At 37.8% G+C, this 13,188-nt stretch overlaps 1 protein-coding gene across 2 annotated transcripts in view; it reads left to right on the top strand.

Annotated features, from left to right (window-relative positions):
* The window catches only part of pdgfd (platelet derived growth factor d), a 48,046-nt gene extending 42,564 nt beyond the window's left edge, over positions 1 to 5,482 (top strand). For both annotated transcript variants that reach the window (XM_058079869.1, XM_058079870.1), the window contains exons 6-7: positions 1,528 to 1,745; positions 4,663 to 5,482. In XM_058079869.1, the coding sequence (XP_057935852.1) occupies positions 1,528 to 1,745; positions 4,663 to 4,797 (353 nt within the window). In that variant the 3' untranslated portion in view covers positions 4,798 to 5,482. The remainder of the gene's footprint in view (positions 1 to 1,527; positions 1,746 to 4,662) is intronic.
* Positions 5,483 to 13,188: the final 7,706 nt, after the last annotated feature.

Genomic DNA, 13,188 nt, shown 5'->3' on the forward strand with positions numbered 1-13,188 from the left:
TCTGAAAAAACTAAAAATATGTTTTTTTTCCTCATCTTCACGGTTTTGTTGTGTATTTTATATTAGTTAATGTATGTATTCATAACACTAGCACATCATGGCTTTTTAGTAAATTCAACATTTTGGGTTGCCCATACCCTAATGACTTCAAAGTCAACTAAAAACTGCATTTTTTTAGTAGTTATGGCATAGAAAACCTGTTTACGATCTTCTAAATACAATTTTTAACACCATTAGAGCCCTCAATACATGAAATAGCACCCCTATAGTCACCTTTACAGGTGTACTAGCCAATATAATAGATATAAATACATGTAGATAGATGTAAATAAGATAAAAGACTGCAGTTACTTGTTTTTTTTGTACTTCAGCGTACCATAATAAGACATTGATGGATTGTAATAGCAGCTTTAAATAGCTTTGGTAGACAAAATAAGAGTAAATAAGTCATTTAAGATGTTTAGTGTTTTGCTGCTTCAGACTAGTTTTCTTTACTGGCAGAGAACGCTAAAAGTTTCTGACCCCTGTTTTAGAACAATGGCGGGTACAAACACGGTTCGATGAACAACTCAGTGTCTGTGTCTTTTCTTTGTATCGGAACAACAGCAATTAAGATGTGGTGAGGCGTTCAAGGGCACTTCACAACTTTGGGTCTTAAAAAACAAGCGTTCACACATCAATCAATCACAAAGAGGTGATGATGGAACTGCACAATAGAAGTGATCATGTTCAGTGCAGTTTTAAGCCGAAAAATCATCAAGTGGCATTGGTGCTATACAGTTTGTTGATGTCGCTGATCTCCACTTTAAAGATGACAGACCAAAAGGCCATAGAAAACTATGCTTAAGCCTTAATTTCACGGGCAGTTATAACCGATGGTTATATCAGCCAACCTAAAAAAAGTTGTTAGTAATCACCACTCTAAGAAGTCCCAGTGCGGTAATCATTACCTTGATTACTCTGACCTCTGTCGAGTGGACTATCTGGCACTGATTGCAGCACTTCTTCTCTTTCTGTCACTTCTGTTCAACGCCACAGTGTACTTGTACGGTATGTCCATCACTGGAAACACGTACTATATATGTCATGCTTCCATGTGAGACGGTGAAAAACCACATGAGTGATTTAGACGGTACGTATATATCGGACATTTGTCTTTGCATGAACACCCCTAAAAGCTCCCCCATGCTGCACTGACTGTGAGCATGACGTTCCGCTAGTTATGGTCATCTGGCTTCCATCAATTATTTCCTGTGAGGCTTAGCCATTATTTGACTGGGAGTTGTTCAGGCCAGTGAATAAATCAGTGATGACATAATGAATGTCGGCATTCAATACAAAAATCTATACCTGCTCCCCCCCACTCTGGCACTTTCTTAACACACATCTCCATTCCTGATGCCAACTCAAGTTGTGATTGCAACCACATCCTTTTAGTTATAATATTTAGTCATATTCATTCCTGGAATATGAATAACCAACAGTGAATGAATAATAATAATAAAATAAATACTCTTTTCTGTCCAGTTGACCTGAATCGCCTCTATGATGACGTCAAGCGCTACAGCTGCACCCCTCGCAACTATTCCATAAACCTTCGCGAGGAGCTGAGGGCGACCAACGCCGTCTTCTTCCCGCGTTGCTTGCTGGTCAAGCGCTGTGGCGGCAACTGTGGCTGCGGCACCGACAACTGGAACCAAGGATGCACCTGTCAGGCCGCTAAGACCACACTGAAACTACACGAGGTGGGTCACATTGGCTCACACGCACTTGAGAACAGGAGGATTAAATGCTATGTCGTGTTTGTTTATTACGGGGGGGGATCAAACTTTTTTCCAGCATGGCCCACATAATGAAAAAAGGCCACTTTGATATTTTTTATATGTATATGCTAAGAAATTATATATATTTCAAGAAAAACAAATGCATCTCAGCTTTGTGATATCGGCAAAAAATAATTGATTTTGGGTTTTTTTTGCCAATTTTGCAGTTTCTGTCCCAAATATTTCGCTGTTTTTCTGAAATAATCTTTGAAAATTTTCTTCTCGACTTTGTTCCCATACATAAACTTTTTCCCCAGCACAATTTTCCAAAAATTCAATTTTTATTTATTTATATCTATACTTTACTCTCAAAAAATTATAGCAGTTTTTCAACTTTGTTTTTGTAAATCTTCTTCTTATAGTTATGACTTTATTCAACCTGATTTTACAAAAACTTTATTTGTTGTTTTGTTTGTTTCTCATAACATTACGACTTTTAAAAATCACATATTTTTTCTTTAATATTTAAACTTTATGCTACTAAGATGAATGAAGATGATTGTTTTTTTCATAAATTACATTATTTTCTTCAAATTGTCTAATTAGATTTGAAAAATCTTTAAAAACTTTATTCTTGTAAAATTACAGCACATTTTTTCATGTTTATTTTGCTGAGGCTCACAGTGGGAGTGACCGGGATGGATCGGATCAGGAAGGAGTACATCAGAGTGACATTACATGTTAGAGGCCTTGGAGATAAAGTGAGAGAGGCCAGACTGAGATGGTTGGGACATGTTCAGAGGAGAGATAGTGAATATATTGGTAGAAGGATGCTGCCAGGTAGGAGGCGTAGAGGAAGACCAAAGAGGAGGTTTATGGATGTAGTGAAGGAGGACATGAGGGTAGTTGGTGTGAGAGAGACAGGGTTGGATGGAGGAGATTGATTTGCTGTGGCGACCCCTGAAGGGAAAAGTCCAAAGAGAAAGAAGAAGAATGTGCCATGGCTTTGATACTCTTGTTGTCACCTCTGTTAGAGTTGTTGCATGGAGTTGTTGCTTTGCATGCATACATGCATCTAAGTTGTTCCATACGTTCAATAAATGTAAATACAGTATCCAAAGATTTGGAAGGAGAAATTGTCTTTTAATACCAGCCAAGAGTGTCTGATTGTACACAATCAGCAGGAAGACACACCTCTCATTTCCTCAAATTGCTTCCAGAGCATTGTTAAAAAACTTTTCCTCCCTAGTTCCCATCATCTATCCATTCCTCCCAATTCCCACTTTCAATTTCTCCTTTTCAAGCAAGTCATTCCGACTGCGCTCTCTTTCTCCTTCATATCTTTGTTCTTCTTCAGTTTAATTTTAAGACCCCTCTTTTTCAGTAATGTCTTACAGACAAAAGGAGGATTTAGGTTAGAATTGTGTGTGTCAACGTCTTTTATTATTTTTATTACATTATTACACACCCCCATTGTTTCAGCTTTGGAAAGTCCTGATATTCATCTTTACATTGCAGCACTGCAGCATTTGGAAAGAAAATAATCCATTAATTCATTTTCTACCGCTTTTCCTCGTGTGAATCGCGGGGTATGCTGGAGCCTATCCCAGCTGTCTTGAGGAGAAAGGCGGGGTAGACCCTGGACTGGTGGCCAGCCAATCACAGGGCACATATAGACAAACAACCATTCACACTCACATTCATACCTATGGACAATTTGGAGGAGGAAACTGGAGTACCCGGAGAAAACCCGGAGAGAACATGCAAACTCCACACAGAGATGGAGAGGGTGGAATTGAACTTGGGTCTCCTCGCTGTGAGGACTTTTACTGAAATCTACTGAAACTTTTACTGAAATTCGAGCATAAAAAGCTGGTATCGAAAGTATTGATATTTCGGGATTGATCCACACATCCCTAGCACACGTCCCTTAAAGTGGCCGTGGCCACCCCTGGTTACTCTCCAGCCACCCCCCTGTCCATTCCAGGTATCAACGTATTACGGGGGGTAATACGTTGATAGTATGTAAGTACTGGTCTCAAGTCAAATAGTCTGTAAAATGTGGAGTCAATTGACGAAGCCTATCGATGCCAACGTGTGTGTTCGCTAAACCTTTCATTGTCACTGCTTTTGGACCACTACTGCCATCTTTGTTTATAAGCTTGGCCTGGCTGTCACTCAGATTGCTAGTTTTTCATCCAGCCTCTGTTCTATGGATACAGAATGTGATTATAAAGTTACCATAAACTCATTTTCTGGACCACTTGATTAATTGAATTAGTGGGTTTTCTGCAAGCTGCAGTATAATATTGTGTGTGTGTGTGTGTGTGAGAAGGCGAATACTAACATGCATATCAATGTGTTATTCTTCTATTTTCAGTGCCTTCAATTTGTGTTCAAGGTCTGTTTTGTGCATAAAAGCAATGAATTACTACCTCTACATGAAATAGACATGCACTGTTCTGTTCTACTTTATGATCAGATTTGAGCCCAAATAATAAAACATTTATTAATAGTTCATAGAGACAGAAAGGCAGGTTTGGAAGCTCGGTATAGAGAAAGAAGACTGAAAATACAGGTTGAAGATTTTTATTTTAATTGGTTTTATTTTTTAAACTTTTATTGCTTTGCTTCTTGTTTTTAATATTTTAATATCTATTTTACTATTTTATTTCTTATTTGATCTATTAGTTTTGGATTAAATTCAATTTTTACCTTTATTTTATTTTTACTTTTTATTTCACTAGTCTGTGCAGGACTTTGGAAACTCTGTTTATAAAATGTGCTATAGAAATAAAGTGGATTGGATTGGAAGATGGAAAACCTCAGGGATCACATAGCCATGCAGACAAGAATCAAGTCCACCTCTATCTCAGTTCTTTCCCTGCGTCTCTCCCAGGTGCTCAAGTACGCCCCAGAGACTACTCTGTACCAGCGCCATCGCAGGCCGAGAGTACGATGGGTCATTGATGAGATCTTCCTCTCCCACCACGACAAATGTGAATGTTCCTGTCCCTCCCAGGCCCCTCGCTAAGACACCGACATGAAATATGTGGACACGTTTTTGACTTAGTCTGTTTTGCCTTGGACTTTTCATACCAGCAGTTCCACAGAAATGATGATCTCAACCCAAAATGTAACATGAAAAGTCACTTCTTCTGAGGGACACAGTACATCTGAACCTCGACTGTAATGAAATACAGATACTTTCAATTACAGTTTCAATTTCTAGTGGTGGATTTTTGGCAGAAGGAAGGGCGGAGGAGGACCTCGTGAAGCAAACTGACCCTCATTCCTGCCTAAAGACTAACCCAGCAGTTATTTATAAAACTGAATTCCTCACCCTTCCGTTTTTTTTTTTCCACACAGCCCTTCTTTGTTTTGCACACATTCCTGTCTGCAAAAATGTCAGCATCCCTTTGTCTTTCTTTCTCCCCATACGTTTGCCTCCCTTTTGTTTTTGCTTCTCACTGTCCCCTCTAACATGCACACAGAGATCACACACACACACACACTCTCATCCCAAACACATCAGAGGAGATGTCAGCACAGGCCGCTGCACTCTGACCGTTTTTTGTACAATTCTGGTCATTCAGTCCGCTATCTGGGAATTCTGCTCCACGGATAAAACCAAGCTCCTCAGATCTGAATAGCATGTTCAGGAAATAGTCCACCCCAATAAATTTGATTTAAATGTGCTGGTTGCCCCTTAATCCTTATTATTCATCATATATATCATATATATATATATATATATATATATATATATATATATATATATATATATATATATATATATATATATATATATATATATATATATATATATATATATATATATATATATATATATATATATATATATATATATATATATATATATATATATATATATATATATATATATATATATATATATATATATATATATATATATATATATATATATATATATATATATATATATATATATATATATATATATATATATATATATGTTGAATATGTTTTATGGGAACAGTTCAGGGAACCATTTTTTTCCAGCAAGGTTCATAAATGCATGTTTGGAAGCCCTGTCCTAAACTCAAGAAGGAGAATGAAGGAGAACCCAGATGCCAGACTTCCTTGTCCACCATCAGTGATGAGTGACATCACAATACACAATACTTCCTCCCGACACACTACAAACATTTTGTCCCCGCGGTGGTACGCAATTTTGAGTACAAAGAACGACAAAGAACATTTTAAAATGTCTTATTTCCACCTGCACAAAATAGTCATGAATGCAACACAAATTATGTGTGTCTCATTCTCATGAATGGGTTAGCTTCCTTGTGTAGTTGTGTTAATAACTAATTCGACTCCCAAAAGTGATGTATTCCTGTCAGCCATTCGCTCACCCACACTGTCTGCACTTTCCTTTTTCTGGCTTTATGGGCAAGTAGTAATAGTACTGCAGCATGTACTGTAACATAATATAGACATTTTTCTGCAATGAGATATTCTCTTCAATATATTGTAGATCCCTTGCAAATACACAAATTAATGAAGCTGGGGTGATGTCTGCGATAACATGGCGTCACACCAGACAAGGCGGGACCAAATATTGCCAAGGCAGCTTCATGGATACAGGATGTAGTTTTCTTGTGAGACGAACCCTCTACAGAATTGCAACAGATTTCAGCCTAAACAAATATGTAACGTCACTGTGTGTGTGGTAACACATTCATGCCAGGGATTCATTCATTCATTCATTTTCTATCGCTTATGCTCACGAGTGTCGCAGGGGTGCTAGAGCCTATCCCAGTTGTCTTCGGGCAAGAGGAGGGGTACACCCTGGACTGGTCGCCAGCCAATCACAGGGCACATATAGACAAACAACCATTCATGTTTACCTTTGTAAGATATAAAGGTATATCTTATCTTATGTCCATAAAATAAAATAAAACTAAAAAAAATCCTAAAAGAAATCAGAACAATAGGGCAAAATAGCAAAATGTAAAGACGGGAGCTGAAATGTTGATAATAATAACTCAAAATAAGTACAAACTTTGGCTTTAAATACATTACATTTTTTAGCCTTTATACAAAATTTCCATCCATCCATTTACTTTTCCTCGCGGGCATGCTGGAGCCTATCCCAGCTGTCCTCGGATTGGTCGCCAGCCAATCACATATAGACAAACAACCATTCACACTCACATTCATACCTATGGACAATTTGGAGTCGCCAAATAACCTAGCATGTTTTTGGAATGTGGGAGGAAACCTGAGTACCCGGAGAAAACCCACGCATGCACGGGGAGAACATGCAAACTCCATAAAAAAATGGCAGAGGGTGGAATCGAACGTGGGTCTCCTAGCTGTGTGCCCAATTGTCAGTTAACAAATAAATAGTATTTTCACACCCTTGTAGTGTTTTGGCAACAAACAAGGTGTCATTGTATATTCATATCACCTCGTACTGTAGTACGTGACAAAAAAAACAAACCAAAAAAACTTAAACAATATTAGGAAAGCAGGAAGTGAACAAATGTAACAGTTACTGATTGTAAAAGTACCAGATGGAGGGGTAGGATTTAATAAGCTTTGCTTCTTCCTACTCCTTTTGGACATGTGTGAACTGTGAACTGATTATGGGATGCACTCAATTGTAATCTGATGCATGTTCAAATGAAATTAAACCATTACCATTACCAAGAAAGGGACACAGAGCTGACCTTTTAGACATACCTGACCAGACCAACATAGTCATGGGAATAGTCTTGTAGGCATGATGATCAGCATTTTATGTGGGAAAACATAGCTGGGCATCACACATTTAATGTAAAACATAACTCTCTATCACTTTATGTGTTATTTTTATGATCTATCGCAACAACGTTTTTTTGCTCCCATTTATCATGAGCCGAACTCCAACATATTTAGTTAGCACTTCTCTATCCACCTCACAGGTGTTCCATATCAAGATGCTGATTATACAGCATGGTTATTGTACAGGTGTGCCTCAGGCTGGTTACAATAAAAGGCTGTTAAACTGTATTGAAATACCGAATACCCAGATTATTTCCATACATTAAAATTGTGTCTAAATCCATATGTCCATATTATGTATATGTGAATGTTTCCTCTTAGATCCCAATCTTGCATCAAAGCTACTGTTTTCTTTTGTGGCTCCCATATGGAATGTAGTTATGTTTGTGACGAAATATGCTTGACAAAAATGTAGGCTTTAATTTATTTTGTCTTTCTTTTTGATAAATAAAGCAATTCAAGCATCAGCGTGCGTTGTGTTCCGTGTTCCAATTATGTGTGGATGTGAGACCATCTGAACAGTAGTAATGGTAGAAAGAAAGGTGCATCAATGTTATAGGATACATTGTTTCCATGGAAACCACAGATGTGCTTCTTAGGCCAATGTATTTCTATAGAAAGGTCAGCAGACTAAGTATCACAGAATAGTTTCTGTACTACTGCTAATTATTCATATTTCTATATCAAACATTCAAAATATTTTTTTGTTTAATTCCAGATATTAAAATATGCTCTCATCTTCCACAACATCATGACTTGAAAATATATTTTTTTTTGTAGCAGTTCCCAAACCAAAAGTCAAGTAAATCACAGCAAATGACACAAAATGACGTACTAATTTCAAAAAGATGAATTATCTCAGCTTGTGGTTCCAAGCTCACAATCAAGTGGTAATGAGGTAATGGCCTCACACAAAAAGTCATCAAGTGTTGCCTCCGTCATGTAACAATTTTCACCGTTCAAAATTACAACACTTGCTGAGCTACCGGCTTCTATGTGGATGGTTCCACACATGACGCAATGAACGACGGAAGCCACTGTCCACCATAACACACCGCCAACACTACATTATTAATATGTATGGATCACATTTTCTCTTCCAAGGTTGGGGGGGGTGATACAACTGGCTTAAATCCATCACACACACACACACACTACTAGAAGTCGCCAGATGACGTTATTGTCTAATTTACAAATGGTGTTATAATATGCTGTCGGAAAAAAACAATAACGTCATATAGGACAGACAAATTTTTTTAAATATTTTATGCCCCATCAAATGTTGTCTATTGATAAATTAGCACAATTGATCAGTGAATGGTAGATTATGCTGTTAATTCTATGGCTCACATGAACAGGACAGCACGCTCTTCCGGTTAATATATCGGCAATAGAGTAGGCTAATCAATGACCAAATAATTGTAAGAATGGTAATGGTAATTAATTAATTAATTTCATTAGAACATGCATACAATTGAGTGCATCCCATAATCAGTTCACAGTTCCACATGTCCAAAAGGAGTAGGAAGAAGCAAAGCTTATTAAATCCTACCCCTCCATCTGGTACTTTTACAATCAGTAACTGTTACATTTGTTCACTTCCTGCTTTCCTAATATAATTTAAATTAGTTATTTTTTATTTTTTAATTTCTTAATTTTAATTTTTATCCCAGCATTTAAGTTTTTTAATTTTAATTTTAATTTTAATTTTAATTTTAATTTTAATTTTAATTTTAATTTTAATTTTAATTTTAATTTTAATTTTAATTTTAATTTTAATTTTAATTTTAATTTTAATTTTAATTTTAATTTTAATTTTAATTTTAATTTTAATTTTAATTTTAGTCACGTACCAAAGTACGAGGTGATATGACCATCCAATGACATAATGGGTACCATAGTAAGTGTCAATATAGTGATATATATAGCACATCATGACTGGTTCAAGACTCTTCATCCTTGTATTTAGCAAACATCAACTGCTTGTATTGTTTCTTGAATTGGCTCATCGTTGTGCATTGTTTGAGTTCCTTACTCAATCCATTCCATAGTTTGATTCCACATACTGAAATGCTATGGCTTTTTAACGTAGTCCTAGCATATAAGTGTTTCAAATGTACTTCTTCCCTGAGATCATATTTCTCTTCTCTTGTAGAGAAGTATTGGATGACATTTTTAGCTAATTGGTTATTTTCAGCCTTATGTTTTATTTTAGCTGTTTGAAGATGAACTATATCAGCAAGTTGAAGTATTTGTGATTTTAGAAATAAGGAGTTAGTATGTTCTCTGTAGGCGGCATTATGAATTATCCTTACTGACCTTTCTTTGCAGTACATTTAGCGAGTGAAGATTGCTTTTGTAGTTATTAACCGATATTTCCACACAATAAGAATTGTTTATGACCTGTCGATAGCGACCTCTGTTGTTGAGCAATACGTGCTTTGACTTTTAAGGACCCCAAATACCAAACAGCTCCCTAACGGATGCTAGAAAAAGTCACTAGGTTTGTCAGTGGTCGCTTCTTCGAAAATCATCAAGTGGGGTTCGGTTGTCACCGGATCTTGCAACATAATCGGCAAGATGGCAACACATGGAGTGACAGCAGGGATGGCCAATCACAACACAGAGTTAAACTTTAATATCTCATAACAGTTGTAAGATTACGGTAAGGAGGAGGCAGAAGGGACTATTGAGACAAAGGTTGGAATGAAAGTACAGTATTTCATTCTTCTAGGCGTTCCTTTCCTGGTTCCCACGGTAACAACAGTGAGATTCAGCATGATATAAAAGCATCACGCAAGAAGAATAAATGACAGGAAGAAAAATGATGGAAATAAGAAGTGAAGGTGTAATACCCACATCAAGAATGGAGTGATATAAGAATGAAGAAGTGTTAAATCATAGAATGGGGTTGACAATACACAAAAGTAAAGAGAAGTATGCATGAAAGAAAAGCAAGCCTTTAAAATGAATAAGTGTGGAAGGGATCTACTTTATTTAACTGTCATCCGAATTCCAGCCACTCTTGTTCACCGTGATGTGAAAATGACTGGTTCAGTTAAGTTCAAAACAGATGATGCCGTCTTCTACAGGATGACTCCATCATGTCATAAAGAACAGGAAGTGTTGCCGCAGCAACCACAGGCCCCCGAAAACCATTCAGCAATGTAAAATGCCCCCCAAAAGCATTGTAAAAATCGCTTTTATGATTTTGACCATTTGTCTTGTGCACATAAATAACCGCCATTTAAAGATTTTAGATGTGATCTACGAGTAGATCCGATTCATGGCAGCAATCAGACTTTTATCACCATCTTTGGCGGGGAACTGCTTGGAGGTGCTAACTATATGGCAATATTTCCCAGGTATTCTTCCTATATGACTGTGTACACCTTGGACTGGTGGCCAGCCAATCACAGGGCACATATAGACAAACAACCATTCACACTCACATTCATACCTATGGACAATTTGGAGTGGCCAATTAACCTAGCATGTTTTTGGAATGTGGGAGGAAACCGGAGTACCTGGAGAAAACCCAAAGATGGCCAAGTGTGGAATTGAACTTGGGTTTCCTAGCTGCGAGGCATGAGTGCTAACCACTCTGACATCGTGCACCTGTTTGCAAAAATAAAAAATGTTAAATCAGACTTCCAATTCTGAAAAATGTATGCCCCATTCTGTGTGGAATGTGGACTTCTGAGGGTGGAATCGAACTTGGGTCTCTTAGCTGTGTGGCCTGTGCGCTAACGACTCGTCCTATTGACAGTCAATTATGTTCATTTTGTAGCGTGTATCTCGGCTGCACTGCTTCCAGTTGTGTATGTTGGATTTTTTTTTTTTTGTCCAATCAGATTTCTGCTGTTACGTGTTGCCATGTCAATGTAATCTGCCCAGGGCCTTCTGACTCAGGAGTCACTTAAAAACTATTAACAAAGGGGCTAAACCAATCAGATTTCTACTAACAGGGCCAGCTAGCAGCCGTGCATTAACATCAGCATTTTTCGGTCCACTAATGTCTAAAAGCTTATGTCAATCACTAAGAGTTACCGGTGTGCTTGAATGCATCATCACTTGAACCGCAGCACTTCATGATCCTGTTGGAACATGAAGAAACAATTATTGTTCCGTGCTGTATGACCATGTTGCTTGGATACAATGTAGTCAAAGATTAAGGGTTAATTAGTTTGTTGCTGGCTTTGTTGCTGGCTTTGTTGCACGGCGGTCGAGTGGTTAGCGTGTAGACCTCACAGCTAGGAGACCCGGGTTCAATCTCACCCTGGGCCATCTCTGTGTGGAGTTTGCATGTTCTTCCCTTGCATGCGTGGATTTTCTCCGGTTTCCTCCCACATTCCAAAAACATGCTAGGTTAATTGGCAACTCCAAATTGTCCATAGGTATGAATGTGAGTGTGAATGGTTGTTTGTCTATATGTGCCCTGTGATTGGCTGGCGACCAGTCCAGAGTGTACCCCGCCTCTCGCCTGACAACTGGGATAGGTTCCAGCACCCCCGCGACCGTCATGAGTATAAGCGGTAGAAAATGAATGAATGAATAGTTTGTTGCTTTAGTAACAATGGCATTCATCCCCAATCCTACTGATGCACCAGGTACCAAACGTACCAGAAGATGGATATACAGTACAACTTCCAAATTCAATCACCCTCAAGTTTGCAGAATATGAAATTCAACCATGGCTATACTTTTTTTTTTTTTTTACAAAGTTAAATGCATGAAGTTTTAACGCAAGGAAATTGAGATAAGATGATCTGCACAGGCAAGCATAGTGAGAGAATGACGCATAACAGAAGCTCTTCTCTCTATTACACAACCATTAAGATGACATGCAGAAGAACAACAAAGATTAACAAAAGAAGCATTTTTTTAAAGCTTCATCCTCTTCAAGATTCACAGAGGAAGAACATGCATTCCTTGAAGAGGAAGATTTATTTTCTTGCGATGTCCATTTTCAAAAGCATTCCCACACATACACGCTCCATCCTTCCTCCATCCTCACCGCTTCACCTCCAGGCCCACCCATGCCACCTCATCTTTCACACTACATTATAGAACAGCTTTCATTTAGGTATGAATATTAGATATTCCTCTTGAATTATGGAAAACCACCATATGTGTGAAATCGTCATAGGGGAGCAAAAGCACAATTGTGGGTTTTGAAGTGTGCATTTAAAAGAGTCCAATAAAACTGACATTCTCAAATTCAAACTGTTCCATTAAATAAATGATTAGCATCAAGTGGAGAGACATTTTGAGTGGAAGTGGAATTATCTTTCCGTGCGCTCAGTAAAAAAGAGTTTTTCCACACTGTGCTCCTCAGAGAAACAACTATAATATTTGGCGAATCGGCGCAGACGAGCTGAAACGGATGCTGCAATTGTGTGAAACACTCCGTCAAGCTGATGAAAGTTTGGCATATGACTTCCAAAAGATTGGACAGAAATAAAAGTAGGATTTTTTACCGACAAGTTCCTAAAAAGTCGAGTTTGGTCAATTGCTTTTTTGGGGAAGACATATTGGAGGTGATCAGGGCAAAGTGATCACACGGAATGGAGACAAGAACAGGTAAAGTTACAGGAAGAGTCCTCAGGCA

The sequence above is a fragment of the Doryrhamphus excisus genome, chromosome 8, assembly GCF_030265055.1.
Source record: "Doryrhamphus excisus isolate RoL2022-K1 chromosome 8, RoL_Dexc_1.0, whole genome shotgun sequence".
Taxonomy (NCBI): Eukaryota; Metazoa; Chordata; class Actinopteri; order Syngnathiformes; family Syngnathidae; genus Doryrhamphus; species Doryrhamphus excisus.